This window comes from Cricetulus griseus, chromosome 4, assembly GCF_003668045.3.
Source record: "Cricetulus griseus strain 17A/GY chromosome 4, alternate assembly CriGri-PICRH-1.0, whole genome shotgun sequence".
NCBI lineage: Eukaryota > Metazoa > Chordata > Mammalia > Rodentia > Cricetidae > Cricetulus > Cricetulus griseus.
The window spans coordinates 162497636-162518248 of record NC_048597.1 but is presented as its reverse complement, the minus strand read 5'-3'; the positions used below and the strand labels follow the sequence as shown (position 1 = coordinate 162518248).

General features: G+C 43.9%; 3 protein-coding genes across 17 annotated transcripts in view; 2 read left to right on the top strand and 1 right to left on the bottom strand.

Annotated features, from left to right (window-relative positions):
• Positions 1-17619, bottom strand: part of Cryab (crystallin alpha B) — a 29527-nt gene extending 11908 nt beyond the window's left edge. For 3 of the 9 annotated variants that reach the window (XM_035443684.1, XM_035443680.1, XM_027412155.2), the window contains exons 1-2: positions 16563-16720; positions 14129-14359 (exon numbers count right to left, since the gene is read on the bottom strand). The gene's annotated coding sequence lies outside the window, so the exon portion shown is untranslated. Of the gene's footprint in view, positions 1-13651; positions 14360-15997; positions 16122-16301; positions 16389-16448; positions 16721-17017; positions 17492-17531 lie in introns of those variants that run through there. The other 6 variants (XM_035443687.1, XM_035443686.1, XM_035443681.1 and 3 more) reach the window with 6 other exon arrangements.
• On the top strand, positions 1208-3842 carry CUNH11orf52 (chromosome unknown C11orf52 homolog). The gene is made up of 3 exons (XM_035443688.1): positions 1208-1736; positions 2725-2807; positions 3358-3842. Exons 1-3 carry the CDS (start codon positions 1646-1648, stop codon positions 3601-3603), a joined length of 420 nt encoding a protein of 139 aa, XP_035299579.1. The 5' UTR covers positions 1208-1645; the 3' UTR covers positions 3604-3842.
• Dixdc1 (DIX domain containing 1) overlaps positions 4684-20613 on the top strand; it is an 83151-nt gene continuing 67221 nt past the window's right edge. For 3 of the 7 annotated variants that reach the window (XM_027412147.2, XM_027412146.2, XM_027412145.2), the window contains exon 1: positions 16200-16330. In XM_027412147.2, coding sequence (XP_027267948.1) covers positions 16271-16330 — 60 coding nt within the window. In that variant the 5' untranslated portion in view covers positions 16200-16270. Of the gene's footprint in view, positions 4832-6516; positions 6609-16193; positions 16331-16819; positions 16957-20613 lie in introns of those variants that run through there. The other 4 variants (XM_027412148.2, XM_027412149.2, XM_027412152.2 and 1 more) reach the window with 4 other exon arrangements.

Genomic DNA, 20613 nt, shown 5'->3' with positions numbered 1-20613 from the left:
ACCTGGTCCTTATTTATTTTTGGTTATTGGTTTTTTTTCTTTTTTTGAGCAGAGTTTCTCTGTGTAGCTCTGGCTGTCCTGGAACTTGCTCTATAGATAGACCAGGCTGCCCTCAAATGTAGAGTCTTCAAATTCTGCTTCCCAAGTGCTGGGATTAAAGATGTGTGACACCATCGCCTGGCTTAGTTTGCCATTTTCTACCAATATTGATGATTTAATATGTTTCCTTTTTTGAAATGGTAATACCACAATAATTATCCATATGTACCTATGTATAGTTGTGTATTGGTATATGAGATTGCTACATCAGACAGTATATGCATTTATGTTTAAAGATCTTTATCCTTATTGTCAATTGCATTCTGAAAGAATTGTTCAAATTTTTGTTCTTACGACCATTGTGGAAGATGGCCCATTTAAATTCTTTAGGTCTAACCTAAAACTAATTCTGTCACCTATGACTATCAGGTTGTATCTGGGTTCTATGCAGCATCCAACTTGGGAACAGGTTCTGTTCATTAAAATTGGATGGCTCTGGTCATGTATTCTCTAACATCCTCTCTGCCCACTTACATAGAAACAAGTAGGGAAACAGGAGTGACAGGAGGCAAGGCATTGCTTCCTACCATATGGCTCAAACAAGGCAGTCTTAACACAAAGCAAGAACTGAAGTAGTAGAGGAAGAAGTGGCAGAAGACAGAAGCTGGCTTTCTGCCAAACCACCTTTAGTGGTTTAGCTAAAGACCAACTCCCTGGTTCTAAGGAACTTGCTTCAAAACTGAAAATCATTCCAAAACAGAGTGTGGAAAACTTGTATGGAAAAATCCTGGTTCCCCCACCCCTACAGGAATTCGGTCAACAGGATTTAGTTATCTGCATGTCTCTCTCTCTTCTTTCTCTTCCTTTAATTTCCAAGAGAAAGAAACTTCGTGAGGAGAGGCAAAATCAGACAAATAGGGCACTGGTGAGATTTGGAAATATACTAGCAAGAATAGGTTCCCAAAGTAAGCCTGAAACTATTCACCCCTTTTCCCTGGACATCAATCATTCATAGTCACATAAGCGTGCAGGCGCCATAGGGACCCCAGGAGCATGATTGCTGAGTCACTCCCCAAATTCATTGTTCCCAGTGTCTGTAGACCAGTGCTCCAAAGGGCATTAAAGGTTAGGCAAAGCATTTCTCACTTCTGTTAACTAAAAACAAGGGCAGCGAGGAGGGTAGCCACATACTGGAATAGAGCTTTGCAGGGCCCTGACTAGGTAGCCTTGGTTGTCTCAGTTCCTATGACTCATAGAACTCCCAGGTTGCCAAAGAGCTCCCCAACCCCCACCCCCAAAAAATAGTACTGAAGATTCAGTCTCAGGATCCAGGAATATATTCCATAATTTGGCAGATTTCCCTTAGCCTCTACTGAGATTAGCTTGATAGACAATCCCAGAATAGCCTTCTCTGCCTGGTTGCCTAAACCTGTATTTTGGGTTTGGTTATGTCAGTTTTACCACCCTACTTTCCAGAACCATTTATCTGGGAGAGGTTTGTATCCTTTACAAGTACTTTCAGGCTGACCCTGGCACAGAGTGAATCTTTGGGGTGGTAGGAGAATGTCATCCAAGAATGTGAAGCAGAGACCACACAGCAACTGTGATGGAGAGAACATACAGAACTCTTGTACATGGACAATCTGTTTTTCTACATAGGAGCTGCCCATCAACTTTCCAGAAGAAAAACAAAACAGGTAATAGGGGAGAGGGCATTGAGGGAAAGGGAAATTGGAAAAGACAGTAAAACCAACATTCTTGGAGAAGGTGTAGAAAAGAGATAGGACATCGGATAAGACAAAGGGAGGTGATATAACAAAAAGAATCTTTAGTTTCTTGGGCCCAAGACTAGCCCTGAACCTATGGATCTTACTTTTCCCATTACTTCACGTGGCAGAGTTCATTGCTCATGCTTCTACTTATCCACAAAATGCAACTGAGTACTTGTATTGTAGATGAACCATTCTGTGGGTTCCCAATGAGGAAGAGAAACCCAGGGGAAGGTTCCAAGGTCTCAGGTCTGGAAGAGCTGAAAACCAACTGTGAGAGGCAGATTCATGTAAATAAGTAATTATAATATTATCTACTGGTGCTATAACAGAATACAGAGAAAACACTGAAGGGAACTGGGATTAACATGCAAAACAATCTCGTTTCTAATTTAAATTAAAAAATGGGGAAAAAAAAAGAAAACACTGATGCCCTGGGAATAATATCAAGTTCACAAGTCAGTAGAAGAGAGTGCCAGCAGAGGCAGAGGAGTTAGTTCATGCAAATGCTTGGCGGGAAATAAATGGCTTGATTGAAAGTGGCCCAGTGGTGTAGTTGAGCACGTACTACATTTTTGTAGTGGTCTGTTGACTCAAATGTCTTCTCAGGTAGATTTCCCAAGGCAGAGGAAATAGCTTACTCATCCTTATCTCCCCAGACCATGGCCTAGCACAGTATGAGCTCTGGCTGGTGAGCAAGGAAGATGGAAAATAATATATCGAGGTAGAGAACGGGCCAGATTGTATATCCTGGGAGAGTGTTTGGGTGTAGATTAGTAGAAGTGACAGAAGTAGGACTGCAGCCAGAGAGATTCACTAGAAGCCCACTCCAATGGTCTAATAGACATTTGAAGAGGGCAGTCTCAGTAGAGACAGAGAGAATGAGTGTAAGTTAGCTGGCTTTCTTCCCCTACAGGGAGCCAAGCAAGATCCACATTGAGCATACTGAAGCAGCAACAGCTACAACAACAGCTACAGCTACAGAAGAATGGTACAAAGGTAATGAGAGGCTTCCGTCCCCTCTCAGGCCCCCTCAGATGTGGGATCCCACTGCTCAGCTTTTTCACCCTGAGACAGATTCATTTCAACCATCTGTAGAAACTGCTGCGTCACTCTGGGGAGATGGTTCATCAGGTAAAGCACTGATGTGTGTGCAAGCCTGACTATCTGAGTTTAGATCGCCAGAACCGGCATTAAAAAAAAGAAAGAAAAGAAAAGAAAAGCCAGAGGCAGCAGCGGAAGTTTCTATAATCCCAACTCATCCCTACTGGGAGATGGGAAACAGAAGACAGGGCAATATCTTATGCAGCAGTGACCAAGAGAGACCCCCGTATCAAACAAGATGGAATGCAAGGACCCTCTCCCGAGGCTGTCTTCTGTCCTTCCCCTCATTCCCCCCCACACACACACACGCAGTGGGGAACTCATGTTGTGTTACCTGACCTCCCAAAGGAGCAAAGTAAAGGAACCTCGGTCTAACTGGTCCTGAATGGGAGGTGAGGGGCAAACCAAACCAAGAGCCTCTCTTAATTCTGTTGATTTCTACCAGGACTGTGAAACAATAGGACCAATGTATGAGCAAGTGTTACACCGGCCTGTATCTCAAAAGAGAAGTTCAGACTCCACATCCGAGGAGAGTCATTTGCATTATGCGGACATTCATGTGCTCAGCCAAACGCAGCCACACTCTGGCAAGGTGAACCGCCTCCATCTAGAAACTGCCACAGAGTATGCCGTCCTTCGCTTCCCCAAGGCCACACCTCGATATGACTGCAACAATGGAACCCTGGTGTGAGCCCTTGGAAGGAAGTACTGGTTTCCACAATTTTACAGTTCTGTGGGGGACAATCTACTGCTTCTGAGAACAAGGATGTTGGCCATGTTTTAATCTTAGAGAACACCAGAACATCTGGAATTCTGGGTTCCCCTCTCTCTGCACTATGAACCTTTTGGTTTGCCACTGTTATTGTGGAGTTTTGGTAAGGTTATGGGTGGGCTGAGTTCCAAACAAATATTTAAGTGTGCAAAACAGTCGTCCTTTGACCCCTAACATTATTTGGACTCTCAAATGCAGCAAGAGCCCTCTATGCACTTTGACTGTCTCTGATAGGAATTATTTAACGATATTTGGGGGGTTTGTTTTTATTTTTTGTTTGCTTGCTATGTAGCTGAGGGTGGCCTTGAAATCGTGATCTATCCTGGTCTCCCACCCTCACGCTGGGATTACAGACACGTGGTCACTATGCTCAGCTAATCACATCCCCTTTACACACCTTTACTCCAAAACCGCAGAGGAAGCGCTCTGGAAAAGCTTTCTGAGCCCTTGCACACAGCCTCGGGACTGCTGTGGGCAATTAATCTAGTATCTGGGCCAAGGGCTCCAGACCTTAGCACAGGGATGGAAACGGGGACTGACTGATTCTAAAGTCTTCTCCAACCACCGGTCATAAGGACTTCAAATTTCGGGCACTAACATCCTGGAGAAACTCTCCTTGCAGGATGGTTAGCACTCTCGTCTGGGAAGCCGTTAGGATCAATAAATAAATAGTAGGAAGAACAGGCTGAGTGATTGTTCCTGGGGTTGGGTTTTGCAACTTGTCCCAGCCCACACTATGGAAGGGTCCAGCCAATGGAGATGCCCGCACACCTTCTAGTCAGCATTGGGATGCGGCTTGGTGAGCAGAAGGCAAGCTCCCATTGGCCGAAGGCGGGCAGTGGGCGGGACCATATGAGCGGGGGTGGGAACATGAAGACGTAAGGCTTAGCGAGGGGGCTGGCACGGGTTGTGGTCCGGACTCTAGAAGGCGGGTCCAGAATGGTAGAGGCGGGTTCTTGGTCGGCTGGAGGCGGGGCCTGCAAGGCAGGAGGCAGGCCAAGGCTTACACTGGCTGGCTCTTGTCCCGAGCAAGGCAGGCCGGACCCATACAAGCCTCCGTGTCGCCATGGCAGCAGGAACGCGCAGCTTAGACGAATTGCCCTACAGCCCGGAAGATGCTGAGCCAAACGGGCCGATAATTTAAGAGGTAGGTGCTGAAAAGTGATGGGTAGCTGAGAAATATAATTACCACCTGTTGAGCATCCAGATCGGAAGCAGAGACATACGGCGGGGACGAGGTGCCAAAGGGGTTTGGGTGGGAAATGGAGGCAGAAGTTTTGGGGTCTGAGCTCTCTCTGAACCCTGTGGAGTCTTAGTGTACAGGTGTACAGTTCTACTTCAGACTTTAGAGCTTGGAGATGAGTTATAATTCACTTCCCTTTCTTAACCCATCGTACTACTCTCCCCAAATAAACCTGTTAGTTCGTTAAGAGGGCGATTCCCTAAAGATGAGTACTGACAAGGGAATTGCAGCTCTCTCTCTCTCTCTCTCTCTCTCTCTCTCTCTCTCTCTCTCTCTCTCTCTCTCTGTCTTACACACACACACACACACACACACACACGTGTAGATAGTATCAGTCTTGTAGTGTCTATGTGAATTTACAACGGTTGTAGTATTACATAAAATTCAGTCGTATCATCATTATCACCACCATTGATACAGCCATTGTTAGGCTTGTTCGCTAGCACAGACCCAGTTAGTACAAGTGGGTTCAAAGAGATGGACTGGAAGACTGCTTTCACTGAAAACTGTTGGAGCAACTCCCTCGCTATTTTTCTATGTGTTGTCTAGGGTAAACAAAATACTCCAAGGGTTCTTAACTATGAGGATCAAAAAAAATTTTGTATGTAACACTATGTAAACATAAAATTCTGTAGACAAATTCTGCCTTGGAATTATAAATGCTGGGCTGGAGAGATGGCTCAGCGATTAAGAGCACTGGCTGCTCTTCCAGAAGTCCTGAGTTCAATTCCCAACAACTACATGGTGGCTCACAACCGTTTTATAGTGAGATCTGGCATAAAGTCATACATGCAGATAGAGTGCTCATGTACATAAAATAATCTTTAAAAAAGAATTTAAATGCCAAACCAGGTCTGGCATGTTCACGGGTGACCTCACTACTTGAAAAGTGGAGACAGGAGGACCAAGAGTTCAGCCATTCTCTATTACATAGAAAAGTGGAGGCCAACCTGGGTTACATGTATCCCTTTCTCAACTCCCCACCCTCCTCCTCAATGTATATGCTTTCTGTGGGAGTTAAAAGTTCCTGAATATAAAAAACAAATTCCCAAAGAATGAAAAGTGTATCAGGAGCAGATCATCTTGTATGTCTTCTGGTTATCTGAATATAATGTTGTTGTTGTTGTTTTTGACAAATGTAGGAAAGATTTGGGAGGTAGGGAGCCAAGAAAATTCTGTCTTATTTCTGTGAAAACCTAAATTAAAGTTGTTTTAAAATGTCACTGGGGAACTAGAGAGATGGCTCAGCTGTCAAGAGTGGCGACTGCTCTTCCAGAGGACCTGAGCTTGGTTCCCAACAGCCAAGTTCAGTGGCTCACAACCTCCAGTAATTCCAGCTGCAGGGGATCCATCCCCATTTCTGGCCTCTGCAGTTACTATCTCCACCTCCCCCTACACATGATACATAAATAAGAAAATGCATCTGAGAAGACACTACTCTGACTACAATAACTTAGCTGCTCATCAGGGTCCTGAGTCTAACACTTCAAGATGAATTAAGTTGGGACCTGACTCCTACCAGGTTAATTTAGCTTTTGAGGTTTTTCCTCCTCCTACGTATTTTCACATATCATCTTTTCCTATTTTAGGTGGCCCTGAGTCAGCTCTTCTAGGGACACTGAAGATGGGGACTCACGTGGTTATGAGAGTCTGTAACTCCACGATTCCTGGCACACCCTCTGTAAGTTCTGGTGTATTGTCAGGAGTGTGATGATGACCTCAGAGGAGTGTTAGTCCTTCTCCACCAGGATATAGAGCCTGGAACAAGTTGTTTGCAACTTGCTCCTCATTCTTATAGAAATCCTAGCTCACTTGAGCATCAATTCATTACCTTTTCCCTGGAATTAATAAAACCAGGCAGAGATTGGAAAACTCTAGCTGTTAGTTAGTAGATATGCATTGTTTAAAGTTTGTTCAAAAATAAAATTAATTACAGCACAGCACACTTGAGATACATAACAAATTCTGATTAAAAAATATAAAACCAACCCATAAGTCTCCCATCCAGAAACAAACTGAAGCCGGGCATTGGTGGTGCATGCCTTTAATCCCAGCACTCGGGAGGCAGAGGCAGGTGGATCTCTGTGAGTTCGAGACCAGCCTGGTCTACAAGAGCTAGTTCCAGAACAGCTTCCAAAGCCACAGAGAAACCCTGTCTCGAGAAAAAAAAAAAAAAGACAGAAACAAACTGAATATTCTAGGCTACATTCTTCTCGTTTTTTCATCTATGCAAATGTTTTCATTGTGATACTATTATATATAAACTTGGATGTTGTTAATTTTGTGATATGTATATTTGTCTTTCATTTTCATTATTTTATTATTTTACTTTATATGTATGGGTGTTTTGCCTCCATGTATGTCTATGCACCACATGCCTGGTGCTGACAGAGGCCAGAGGAGGGTGCTCAATCCCTTAGAACTGGAGTTATAGACAGTTGAGAGCCACCATGTGGATTCTAGGAATAATCCCTGGATCCTCTGGAAGAGCAGCCAGTGCCCTTAACAGCTGAGCTTTCTTTCCAGCCCCTGCTGGATTGACTTTTTGAGGTAGAGTTTTGCTATGGATCCTAGTCTGGCACTAAAATCACTGTAGCTCAGGCTGGCTGGCCTCTTTCCTCCTGCCTCAGCCTTTGGAGATATGGAATTGTATGCGATACCATTGGCTATCATCATCTTGGCAATTTATTAGCCCCCTTTTGTTGAGTTTCTAAGTCTCTCCACCACACACATTGAAAATAAGCAACTTGGGGGCAGGAGAAATGGCTCAGAAATTAAGAGCCCCGATTACTTTTGCAGAGGACCTGGGTTTGATTCCCAGAACCCACATGGCAGCTCACAGCTACCTGTTACTCAGTTCCAGGGGATCTGATGCCCTCTTCTGACCTCTAAGGGGACCAAGAACACACACAGTAAACATATACATGCAAGAAAACATTCACGTATTTAAAAAAGAAAATAAGCAACTTAAGACTACTTGAAAACATAGGAACATTTTTCTCACCCATAGATTGGTAATTTATTTTTGTCCCTTTAAACCATACCTTATTATGTATAACAATACAATTTACATATTAAATAGCATTATAATAGAATGGCTTGATATAATTGTAATCAAAGACTTTATATTTAACTTTTACTGATATGTGTATGGATGTGTACATGGATGGGTGTTGGAAATTGAATAGAACTCTGATCCCTTGCAATGGGAGCACTCTTAACTTTGAGCCATCTCTCCAGTCCAGATAGAGTCTTGGTTTTTTGGCTTTTTGTTGTTGTTGTGTTTTGAGATAGGGTTTCTCTGTGTAGCCACCCTGGCTGTATTGGGACTAGCTCTGTAGACTAGACTGGCCTCAAACTCACAGAGATCTGCCTGCTACCACCTCCCATGTGCTGGGATTTAAGTTATTCACCCCCACCACCTGGCCAAGATATAGTTTTAAGCAGAAGAAAAAGGGGAGAATTTTCAGGGTACAGAACCCTTCCCCACAGAAAAATAATTTTTTTTTCTAAGTGGATCAGCACAACAGTGTGTTTAGTGACAAATCATGTCTACTTCCTACTGCACTAATGGTCATGGAGTTGAAAAGAGAATCCAACTTTCACAGCCACTATCTTGGAGGAAGAACACACGTTGGATTATTTTTCAATGCAAAAATTATTCTTGCCGGTTGTTGTTGGCACATGCCTTTAATGCCAGCGCTCGGGAGGCAGAGGCAGGCGGATCTCTGTGAGTTTGAGGCCAGCCTGGTCTCCAGAGCGAGTGCCAAGATAGGCTCCAAAGTTACATAGAGAAACCCTGTGTCAAAAACCCAAAAAATTTATTCCTATTGCTTCATTATAAACCAAATTGGTTCCATATAATCAGATATGAGCATTTTATAGAATAAGTATCCTGTAAAGGAAGAATTGTGATTTCAGATTTTGTGTACATCCTTCAGAGGGCAGCTGAATGTCATCAATCTGAGACAATGAAGATCCTGGGTCCTCATGAAAGATTGGCTTTTGCTAGTATAATTAATAATGGTGAGGCCAGTGGTGACTGGCAGTATGGAAAGAGCACTTAAGGAATTTTCCTAGTAGAGACCCAAGAGTCACTTCCAAAACATCTACCAGATATCACTGTCTTGGTCTGATTTTCAACCATGGGATATTTGGCAGACAATGTGATGTGTGATTAAAAAAGAAAAAGAAAAAGGTGTAGAATACATTTGCACATCTACTTTGGCATGGTTTATATTAAGCACTGCCATCTGGTGGTTACTTTGGCAACATTCTACCCTAGTCTCTCACTACTGTGTCTTGTTCCTTCTGCCCGTTTCTGGCTGTCACACACCCCCTGTGCACTCTGTCCCCTCATCTAGACTCATCTGATGCTGAGTTCTCCATTTTTCTGTTCCTTCCTCCAGCCTTCTTTGTTGTATATATATATGTGTGTGTATATATAAGTGGATCTTTCAGTTCTTCAGGTTTTTTGCTAAAAGAATAGGGCCTGATACATAAACATATATATATATATATTATATATATATATATATATATATGGACCCAATATATGTTTAATCGAAGAATACATGGGTAAAGGAAAAGAAAATACAAGAGGATACCACAAATTTTATGTGGCTTGCAAATACCATAAGAGACAAAGAAAGACCCATAGCCTTAACATTAACTGTAAGGACGAACTGATGGTGTACTGAAGTACTAGACCTTTGGATTTATTTATCTGTTTTCTGTTTGTTTGTTTTTCCAGTGCTGGGGATTGAACTTGATTCTCTCACACACCAAGCAAACACTACACCAGCCAGCTATATCTACAGGCCTTATAAAACACTGAAGGATGGGGCTTATTAAATTGCCAGACTAACCTTGTACTCTCTGGAGCCTACCTTGACCATGGATGTATGAACCTCCTGCCTCAGCTTCCCCAAGAGCTGGGATTATATATCAGTACTATTAAATTTTTTTTTGAGGCAGGTTCTTATATAGCCCAGGCTGGCCTTGAACTCACCATTTAGCCAAAGATAACATTATAAACTCTGGCTCCTCCTGCAGCCACCTCCCAGAACTGGGACTACAGGCATGTACCACCATACTTGGTATCTTTGAATCTTTTTTTAGGTTTATTTTTATGTATATCAGTATTTTGTCATCTGTATGTATGTGCACCACATGAGTGCCCGGTATCCATGGAAGTCAGAAAGGATGTCATATCACTAGAGCTGGGAGTTATGGATGGTCTGTGAGTCTCCATATGGGTCCTGGGAATCGAATCCAGGCCTTCTGTAAGATTAATAAGAGCTTTAAACCATTGAAGCATCCACTCGGTCCCAGTGTCTTTTCATTCTTGAAAGAAAAGGATTAGTGAATTCAGCTAGTTTTGTATTTAGCATCTACAATGTGCCAGACAATAAATGTTTTTAGTTCTGGAATAAACCAGTAACAAGACATACAAAATTCCATCATGAGCAGGGAAAAGCTAATGATAAAAGAACAATAAGAGAGATGTGGTGGCATGTGTCTACCATGGCAGCACCTGAGAGGCTAAGGCAGGAGGACAGCCAGCTTGAGGTTATCCTTCAAGGGAAGGGGGAAGGGCTGGGGAGATAGCTCAGTGACATGTCTCCTCTGCAAGCATAAGGAGCTAAATTCGAACCCAGAACCCCTGTGAAGAAGCCAGTGTAGTAGGGTCCACTTATAATCACAGTGCTGAGGAGGCAGAGACAGGTAGACTCCTGGAGCTGGCTGGCTAGCCTACCTAGCATAATTGGTGAGCCCCAAGTACCAGTGCTTGTCTCAAAAAACAAGGTGGATGTTACCTGACCTCTACTTGCATGAATATATATGTATACTAGTGCCTACCTACATACACATGTATCCACCCACTCTCCATACAGAAAAGAACAAGTAAACATAGAATATCCAAGGTGATGATGAAGACTATTGGAAAAAATAAAAATAAATCAGACAGAGACTCATAGGAGTGAGAGTATGAGGGACTATGGTCATTTAAAATAGAATAGTATGAGAAGGACCAAGGTCTAAATGATCATTTGAACAAGGACCCGAAGGAGGAGCAGGAATGAGCCATGTGTATCAGGAGATGAGTAAAACAGATTAAAAAATCAAGAGTGGTTAAAGGAGAGCACAGAGTGCAGTGGTGGAGTGCTCAATTAGCATGCATACAGTCCTGGCCAATTCTCAACATTTAAAAGAATAAAAGGAAGAGAAAAACAAAACAAAAGTGTGGTCAGGGAAGTGGAGAAAACAAAGCTTGAAGAAGGCAGGGAAGCAGGGTGTGGGACACTTAAAGCAGAGTCAGTGTGAAAGCTCAGAAGGGAAAATGAGCCTGAGACATCTAGGAGCCTTCTAGCCTGAATAGAGGTGATCCCAGGGGAGGCCTGCAGAGCCGGGCACAAAGAATTCCTATTTGCTGTGCTACAGAAAGGGAGTGTGGAAAGATAATGGGCACTGGGGTAGCAAGATTCTGAATCTATTGTCTGAAATGATTATGATAAACATAGACTGGCAAGTGGAAGAATCTAGAGACAAAAGAGCAGTTTAGGCATGTGGTATATAGTGAGAGAGTGCTTTGACAGCATGCACAAGGCCGTTCAACACCCAGCACCATAGTGCATGCATGCATGCATACATACATACACAAATACATACACACATATACACACATACATACATACACACATATACACACATACATACATACATAATACACACATACATACACACATGTACAGTTTTGAAGCCATAGCATGTTTGCCTTCTTGTCGGGCACAGGCCTTTCTGTGTGTGTCTGTGCTGCTGTCTCTGAATGTAAATGTGAAAAAGTTGTAAGCATGTGGCCCTTAAAGAACCCAACTGATAGGAGAAAATGAAAGGACGATTAAGAAATTATTTCATGGGTCATTTCATTGATAGTTTTAGTTATTGGTTTACTTAAACTGCCTTCGAGCTTCTTTCCATCATGAATGACAGCCTGCAGTGGATGTGTTAAATTTTTCATAGGTGTGAATCTCACACATTTTAGTTTTACCCAGAGAAGAGTCACAGGCAGTGTTTTCACCAAATGACAGCTTTGTTTAGGGCTGAGAGTCTTAATTATGGAAACGTGTTATTATATTTACTAATAGATGGTTTGAATGAATTTGCTAATGTTTCTTTCACTGGTGCATTCACTCTTCTAATAGCATTAGGTTAGTACCTTCTATGTTGCAAGCATCATATAAAAGTACCCGAGCTGTGGCTCCATGCCAGCACTTGCCTAGTCCATAGGCTCAGTTCCTAGTGCTCATACTTTATAATGTTTCAGGACCGAGACTTTGGCTTCACCACTCAATAGTTAGGTCAGGAACAAGATATTTGTCCTCCAATCTTTCTTCATGTGTAAATAGCAAACTGTTCATTGTAAATGTGGCCATCAAATGCATACATATTGATGCTTCATATAGGACTTGGAACATAGTAAAATTAAATCAGTTTTGCTATTCCATTTGATATTTGAGTGGCTTTTAGTTTGTAGAGGAAGTGCCTGCCATTGTTGCTAAGATAATGCAGACTGAGGAAGCTAAACAGAAGCAGAATCAAGCAGAAGCAGGAGCCTGTGTAAAGCAGTTTGCTGCAGTCCTTGCCTTCTCCCAGGCCTGAAGTAGTGGGAAGGATTGCAGTTCCCAGCATGCTTTGTGGTTTTCCCATATTCAGGCATTACATTGTATTGATTATTGCCCCAGTCATTCCTCCTAACCAACTTCCATCTAACCTACTTACTGTCCCAACTCTTCTATTGATATCACTACAGCATGGGGTAGGGAAACTGGAATAGAATATGTTCATGTTCCTTAAAGCTAAACACAGTTCTTTACCAGACATGATAAACATATCTTCTGAGCAATTTTAAATTGTATGACCCAACAGGAATTTTGTGCTTTTCTTCAATCATGAGAGACATGCTGTATTAGATCTAATCTAGTTTGGGGAGACATCGCAATCGTCTCTAGGACAGTTGAACAGAATATTTCAAAATTACGTCATCAATATTTAAATGAATTAAAATTAAATAGCATCAAAATTCTAGTTGTCTAATTGCCTTAGCTATATTTCAAGCATTCAATAGCTACATGTGGCTAGTCGTTGCTGTTTTGGAACAATATATGGAATATAGAATATTTCCATCTTACAAAGTTCTAATAGACACTACTTCTCTAGGTTTTTTGCAATTGTACAATTTTTTTTGCCATATGCCTTAGAATTAGTCACCATGATTGTATCTTCATTTCTCCAGCATGCCATGAAGGACTACTGCACAAGGCACAAACCCAGACCTCAAAGGCCCTTGTTTAGATCTCAGTCCCTGTACTGATTTATCAAGAGACTGTCAGCACCTCTCCTGGTGTGGGTTCTTTCTTATATGAAATAAATAGTTGGGCCAAATGAAATCGTTATTTTGGAGATTTAAAATCTAGTACAAGGACTGGAGAGATGATACAGTGGTTAAGAACCCTCACTGTTTTTCCAGAGGACCTGAGTTTGGTTCCCAGCACCCACATCGGGTTGCTCACGACATCCTCTTACTATAGCTCTAGGGTACTCAGCAGCCTCTTCTGGTGTCTGATCTCCATGGAGACCTTCACACACATGGCACATTCTCATACAGATAAACAGACACATTTTTTTTTAAAGTCAGTTATAGCTAGGTGTGGTAGCACATACCTGTAATACAAGCATTTGGGAGGTAGAAACAGTAGAATTAGGAGTTCATGATCATCTTTGGCTAACTAGGAAGTTGGAGTCCAGCCAGGGTTACCTGAGGCCCTGCCTCAAAAGACTTAAAATGATAAATCGGTTGCTTAGTGAGTCTTCCCTCCAAAGCATTGCGTTCACATGTATTGCTCTCATCACAGACCGATTTTTGAGAAGCAGTGATCTCCTGGCATAGATGACGGTCTGCAGGCTGCTGTCTGATGCTTCACTAAGTCATCAACTGAACATTTTGGTTGTGCATCATTGCATATGTGCATGTGCCATGCAGTTCTTTGCACCTGCAAGTTTTGTGCTTCTGTTTATAAAGGGCTCCATTGCCTCAAGCACTGGTTTATGAGTCTGCCACGGACTGAAGGAACAGCGAGGAATCTTGGCAGTGACACTCCCCAGCTAAATGGTGAAGGACGGAGAGGTCTTCTGACTTACCCCAGCTGCTCAGAGTTAGTTTGACTGGGTGTTACAGCTGTTTCCCAGCTTCAGCCAGAGTGGAACCCACGGGATTCAACCAGCAGAGCAACTGGCTCAATGCACGTTGACTCTCTGCTTCCTGCTTGTTGTGGTCAGAGGCCCATCATTTCTCCAGGAGGCTTTGGTTTTCAGCAGCTTTAGATATCCAGTCAGGCTGCCCCAAGTAAGGTTTTTCCTTTTCTCCAGTGCCTGGAAGAGGAGGTTATTAGGTTAGCTAAGACTCAATAAGCTCATTAGTGACTTTTCTTCGTGCTGTCCTAATGGGGTTTGGGGGCGGGGAGGGGGGTGCACCCAGGATGGCTATAAAGTGGTTTGTAATTCCTTGATTATTGAGTTGCGAGTCCCTGAGCAGCTGTGTCCTTGGACAAGGCTCTGACTTCTCTGGGTCTTAGCACTGTGTAAATTCTTCCTTTCTACCTAGGACCACAAGATGGGAGGGGATGTGGACATACTTTTGATTTTCTTTCTTTTTTTTTTCAAAGATCAGTTTTCTCTGAACATGCAAATGGTTAGTGTTCTTAAAAATAAACAATTGAGTTGGTGACCTCAGCCAGGTCGCAGAAGGGAGAAGTCCTGTTACACTTCCTGTCAATGTACCAGGGCATTTTGGGTGCTTTCTTTCAATTAAAAACACTTATAAAAACCCCTTAAAATAAGGTTTGCCTTTCTTTTTTTGAGTCCAAATCTCACTATATATCTGTGGCTGGCCTGGAACTTGCTATGTAGACCAGGCTGGCCTTGGACTCATAGAGACCTTCCTGTCTCTGCTTCTAGAGTGCCAGGCCTGAAATATATATATATATATATATATATATATATATATATATATATATGTTATTGAAAGGATCACACATAGCTTAGGCTGACCAGAAACTGGCTATGCAGCCAAGGATGACTTCCGATTCCCTGCTTCGAGCTCCCAGTAAAGGATCACAGGTGTACACCACCACGCAGTTATTTTATTTTTAGAATTAATTATTAATGTGTGAGACAGCATGATGTGTATATGGGTGCATGTACCAGAGAAGAGTGAGCTCTCCCTTTCCACCTTTAACATGGTTCCTGGATTGATCTCAGGTGCCAAGCTTCTGCAAGAGCCTTTATCCCCTGAGCCACCTTGCCCACCTTTCCCCTTACAGCAATTATTTTGAAAAGAGAGAAGAGATACATGTGGTAAAACCATGGCCATCCTGAATCATCTTTGATGTTTTTGTTGTGATGTTATGATTTGTTTAGCACTGTTCAATTACTTACATCCCCAACAACCACCACCACCACCCCAGCCGCTCTCTCCTGATTCCTCCTCTTTTTTTTTTTCTTGCCCTTCTACTTCCTCTGTTAGGTTGCCTCACATGTGGAAAAAGGTTGCTGAAGAATGGGGTGGGGGAATCCTGTGACTCACTCCTTTTCCCATCCACCTTGTGGTGAGGTGCTAGCAGCCTTAAGAGAGCAGAGTGAATGTGTGTGTGTGTGTGTGTGTGTGTGTGTGTGTGTGTGTGTGTGTGTGTGTGTGTGTGTGTGTGTGTGTGTGTGTGGTGAGGTGCTAGCAGCCTTAAGAGAGCAGAGTGAATGTGTGTGTGTGTGTGTGTGTGTGTGTGTGTGTGTGTGTGTGTGTGTGTTCGCCTGCGTGTGCGTGCGCACGCGCGGGGATGCCCGTCTCCAAACCTGCAGTGTAGTGATTGTAAGCATATGCTCGTGCTGGCAAGCCCACTTGTGTCAGCATGGGTGTGTAGGTGTGTACGCGTGTGTGAGTGCTCTCCGCGCGCGCGCGTGCGCGCGCACCAGTCCGGAGCGTGTGCGCGCGCCCTCGGATTCCCCCGCACTCACGGGCTGCCCGGGGCTGGCCGCTTGCCTCTCGGTGCCTGCCGTGCGCGCCTGACTGTTTCTATAGGAACCAACACGGCGCCAGGGCCCCTCCGGCTGCGGCCTGCGCGCGAGCATGCCCAGTGCAAGCCGCTAGTTTGGCTCGGCTCTAGGTTTCCAGTAAGTGGCATGCGGGACTCAGGAGAGATCCCAGGGAGCTGAGCCGATTGCCTTTGTGTGCAGAGGGAGGAGGAGGAGGCGGCTCGACCCCACCCGGGGAGCCCCACGGCAGGAACAATGCTAGCCTGCCTGACCCGCGGGAACTTACTGGACGTCCTGCAGGAGGGCTTCAATGAGGTAACTGCCCTGCTCCTCCCACCCCCAGCTCCCCGTCACCCCACGCCTCCCGCCTAATCTCCGGAAGGGAATCCTGGGGCGGGGGGCATCCTCTGGGGGAGCCCAGAACACATCATACGTCAGAGTTGAAGAGCCTGGGTACAGAGCCAAGGTGGTGGGTGCGGTGCAGATAGATGCAGGAACCTGAGGGCATCAGAAGGGCGGTGGGCCTCTCTCTAAGCTGAACGATTACCTTCCTGAGTGCCGAGGACAGTGAGGACCACAGACTTAAGAAGGCATCTCCTTGCAGGAAAGGTGGTCCCCACGCCTCTTGGGGACTCTCCAGGGACATCCTTGAGGGAAGCCCTGAACAGGAGGCAGCTAGCTCTTTCTATTTCAGGAGCTAACCGGATGAGTCACGGGAGGGGTGTGGTGGTGTGGCATTGGTAGAAAGTTTGAGAGGGCAGGAGACTGCGGGTGGTCCTTTCCACGTGTGAATTCCCTGAGTCCTGCGCCGTTATGTCCTCCACCACCCAGGACAAGGTTGTTTGAGAGGAGCAACCTGGGTCACAGGCCCAGTTTCAGGAGCCAATATTTGCTCCCCTCTGTGAGAACTGCTGTGGGGGATCCTCAATCTAACAGGAAAGGTGAGCTAGGCTTGACTCAGGCTCATTTTCTCCTCACAAGTTTCTCTCAGAATTCTGTTACCTCTTTCTTCCTTTTGCTTCTTTTGTGATCCAGTCGATTCTTGTTTGAGACCATTGCCATTCCATTTGCCCCCACTCCTCCTCACTCATCCTTTTGGTTGCCTTAGCCCAGCAGCCAGGAAGGCTTAGGCTATTGGTCATGGCTTCCTGCCCACTTTTCCCTCTGTGCACCTCTCCCTTCTCCATCGAATTTTTAAATTTAAGATCTCTTGGGGGAGGGGGTTGGGCATGCTATGAAAGTGTTCTACCACTGCCCTACTCCTCTACCCTTTAAGGCAGCAACTTGTGCTTTTAAAATCAGTTTTTAGTCAGATAACATATGAAAATATAACCCTCCACCCCCAGCACTGGTGACTGAACCTAGGGCCTTGCATATGACTAGGGGCTAGACCACTGAGCTACACCCTAACCTGATATTCTTCTTAAATATTAACGTTACAGGCAAGATGGAAGAGTCTTTTGTGCCATTCCCTGCTTCCACCCCCTTCCCAACCTTTCCCCTAGAGGCAACCAACCATTCTCATGAATTTCCATGTAGGATTTTTTTTTTGTCTCCAGCTGCACGACAGGCTCCCTCCTTGATCGCTGTTTCTAATTAAGAAGCCCTGAGTTGTGACCTGCCTTAGAACCTACCCCAGTTCTGCCCTCCTCCCACCCTGTGCCCCAGCCTTGTTCCTGACACAGACAGAGAAAAAAAATCCAACGGAAATGTTCTGCCAGTGTGACCAACTGTGCTGGAATTTTCCTTTGGCTGAGGGGTGTTACAACCTTCATCAAAGGGCAGAGCTTGTATCCTGCCTGCATGGCTGGCCTCCTCATCTTCGCATCACTTCTCACTGAACACATGTAAGGGAATCGTTAACAAAGAGCTACAGACCCAGAGGTGAAACACAGAAGAGTCAGGAAACACACCTCTTTAAGTGCCTCCAGTACTCCCATTCATCTCTTCTCACTCTCTGCTCCAGGGCCTTCTCTGGTCCTTAGCTGTGTAAATCCTACCCATTCATCAGTTGTGGCAAAAGTCCCTTGGTCCTCCAATGCCCTTCCCCCTTCTCTGTTTTAACCCGGCTCTTTGGTGTCAGGACCCACCTTCTGATTAGAAGGTGACGGGCACAGGGCCAAGTCCTAGTCTTTGCTTTCTGCTGGTCTTTCATTTCTAAATCTTCATCTGAAGACCCATGTGAAAATGAAGTGGCCTGGCTATCATTTCCATGACTCTACATAAATATTGCATAACAGCACAGTTCTTCCAAAACAAGGGGAAGGGGGAGTAAAAGATATTTCTTCCTGTGCTGGTAATAGAATATTTCTAAAAGCAACAGTCAGACAACTTTGCAATCAATTCTTCTGTTAAGAGCCATTCAGTAATATGCTCCTGTGGTATTTGAATTGTCTACTCTTCCCATAAACTGCTCTCTCTGCAGACTCATGTTCTCCTTAGTAGTAGAGTCCTTAGTAGATTTGAACTCTGAAAAACAAAATAGCACTGTGGTTTTATACCTCTAAATAATATAAATATTAATGTTAAATTTGAATGATTCCTTAGTTAACATAAATTCTCATATAATACATTTTCTTCTTCCCACCCCACCCCCATACTATCACACAATCATGTTACTGAATAACAGGACAAGTGAAGCAATTGGTATGGTTGGTGGGAGCCTTGTTTGATCTATTCCAGGCTCAAGGTTGCTTAATAGGCCCAGTAACATTCAATCTCTTTTGCTAGAGTCATGTGATAAGACTAACTGGGGACTTAAAAGACAGTGTCAGAATACACTTAGTTCCTCTGAGAAATTATTTCTACTGAGACTAAGAATACCACACATGTATTCAGCCACCTCTTGGGAATAATCTAAGTATATCTGAAGCTATCCTTCATCACCCAGATGGTTTATTATAGGTCTGTGTGGTTAGGGCTGCAACCTCATTCTCCCTGGCAGAGAAAACTCCCACAGGAGACAGGGAGATGGCCTTAATTGGTTAATTATAGAGAAATCCAGCAGCAGAGAGAAACCCTGCCCTTTGAATCAAGGCTTCCCTCTATTTATTGCTGGTCCCTCTTCAATCCATATGTCACTAAATATAACTGTGTGTGACCGAATCTCCTTCAATCACATTGCCCACCTAGAGTCCTGGCCTCAGCATGCCTGGCAAAGAAGTCACAGAATTGATTCATGTCAGTGATGCTAAAGCAATCTCTTGTATTGACATGGTTGATTTTCACTGAATTATTATTTTAGCTACTGACATTGGTAACCCACCTTGGCTATTCTGCATTTGTTTCAAAGCTATAGTGTGTGTGTGTGTGTGTGTGTGTGTGTGTGTGTGTGTGTTATGTGTGTGTGTTTGTTGTGTGTGTGGTGTGTGTTATGTGTGCACAGCCCTGGAGTTGATGTCATGGCTTCTTCAGTTACTCTCCCCTTACTTTTTGAGACAGGGTCTCTCACAAAACCTGGAGCTCACTGATTCCACTAGGCTGTCTGGCCAGCGAGCTCTGGAAATCTGCCTGTCTCGGCTTCCCCAGTGCCAGGATTGCAGCTGGGTGCTGCTATGCCTGGCTTTTTAAGTAGGTGCTGGACATTGCATCTTCAGGCTTACATAGCAAGCACTTCACTGACCCACATCCCAGGCATGTTGTTTCTAACACAGGCTGTCCCTGAACTCCATATGTAGCAAAGGATTACTGAATTCCTATTCATTCTACCTCCATTTCCCCAGTGCTGGAGTTGCTGGCATGTCCCTCAACACCTGGTTCAAGATACTTAGTATTGGTTGTTATATTAACATTGTCTTTGGCAGTATGAATTTCTGCCAGTGTTTTTTCCTGGGGGATAAACTTTGTTTTAAAAACTTTGGTGTTTGTGTTGGGAGATTTTAATAGACCTATGATTATAATATGGTTTGACCAATAACCATTACTTTATTCCTTCATTGAATGAGGGGAATATACACAGCCATTGAAAATTGTATAGGGAGAGACAAAACCTACTGGAAAAGCCCCATTAGGATGCTTAATGTCATGAATATCACAAACAAGTAATGCTTATGGGATATTGTAGAAACACTTTCTAATTAATAAAACCATGAAAAGAAACAAATATCATACTTTTGTGTTTACTGAGATCAGTTCCCTACCACCACCACTGCTCAGCTGGTATATGTGTGCAGGCAATCACTCACCAAACGCTCACTGAATTACTGTGTTTACCAGGCATCATGCCAGGCTCTGGAAATAGAAGCCAAATAACAAAGTCTGTTCCCTAATGGAGTTCACAGGTCAATGAAGATAAAGAAAGCATCATACTTGGGAACTTTGCCTTAGTACAGGCATCTTGCTTGTGGAAAAGAGTGAACTTCTGCCTTGTTTTGATGTGAATGGCTAAGAGAATGAAAGTTGAGGGAATAATTTATGAAAAAGTTGGTCAGTAGGAAGCCAGTTGTCTGACCATGTGAACTGGCAGATTTTTCCCTGCCCATTTTTCTCTAAGTAGGAAAGGAACATATTAAAAAGCTTGACAGAGGGAAGTAGCACATTGCTGGAGTCCCAGCTACTCAGCAGGCTGAGGCAGGAGGGTTGCTTAGTCCACATGTTGC

What these genes read in the sequence shown, in the direction of transcription:
- CUNH11orf52 (XM_035443688.1), top strand. Translation starts at nt 1,646, where the DNA reads ATGGAGAGAACATACAGAACTCTTGTACATGGACAATCTGTTTTTCTA. An exon ending in CCAGAAGAAAAACAAAACAG is followed by an intron (nt 1,737 to 2,724) that starts GTAATAGGGGAG and finishes CTTCCCCTACAG; the next exon opens with GGAGCCAAGCAAGATCCACA. An exon ending in TACAGAAGAATGGTACAAAG is followed by an intron (nt 2,808 to 3,357) that starts GTAATGAGAGGC and finishes GATTTCTACCAG; the next exon opens with GACTGTGAAACAATAGGACC.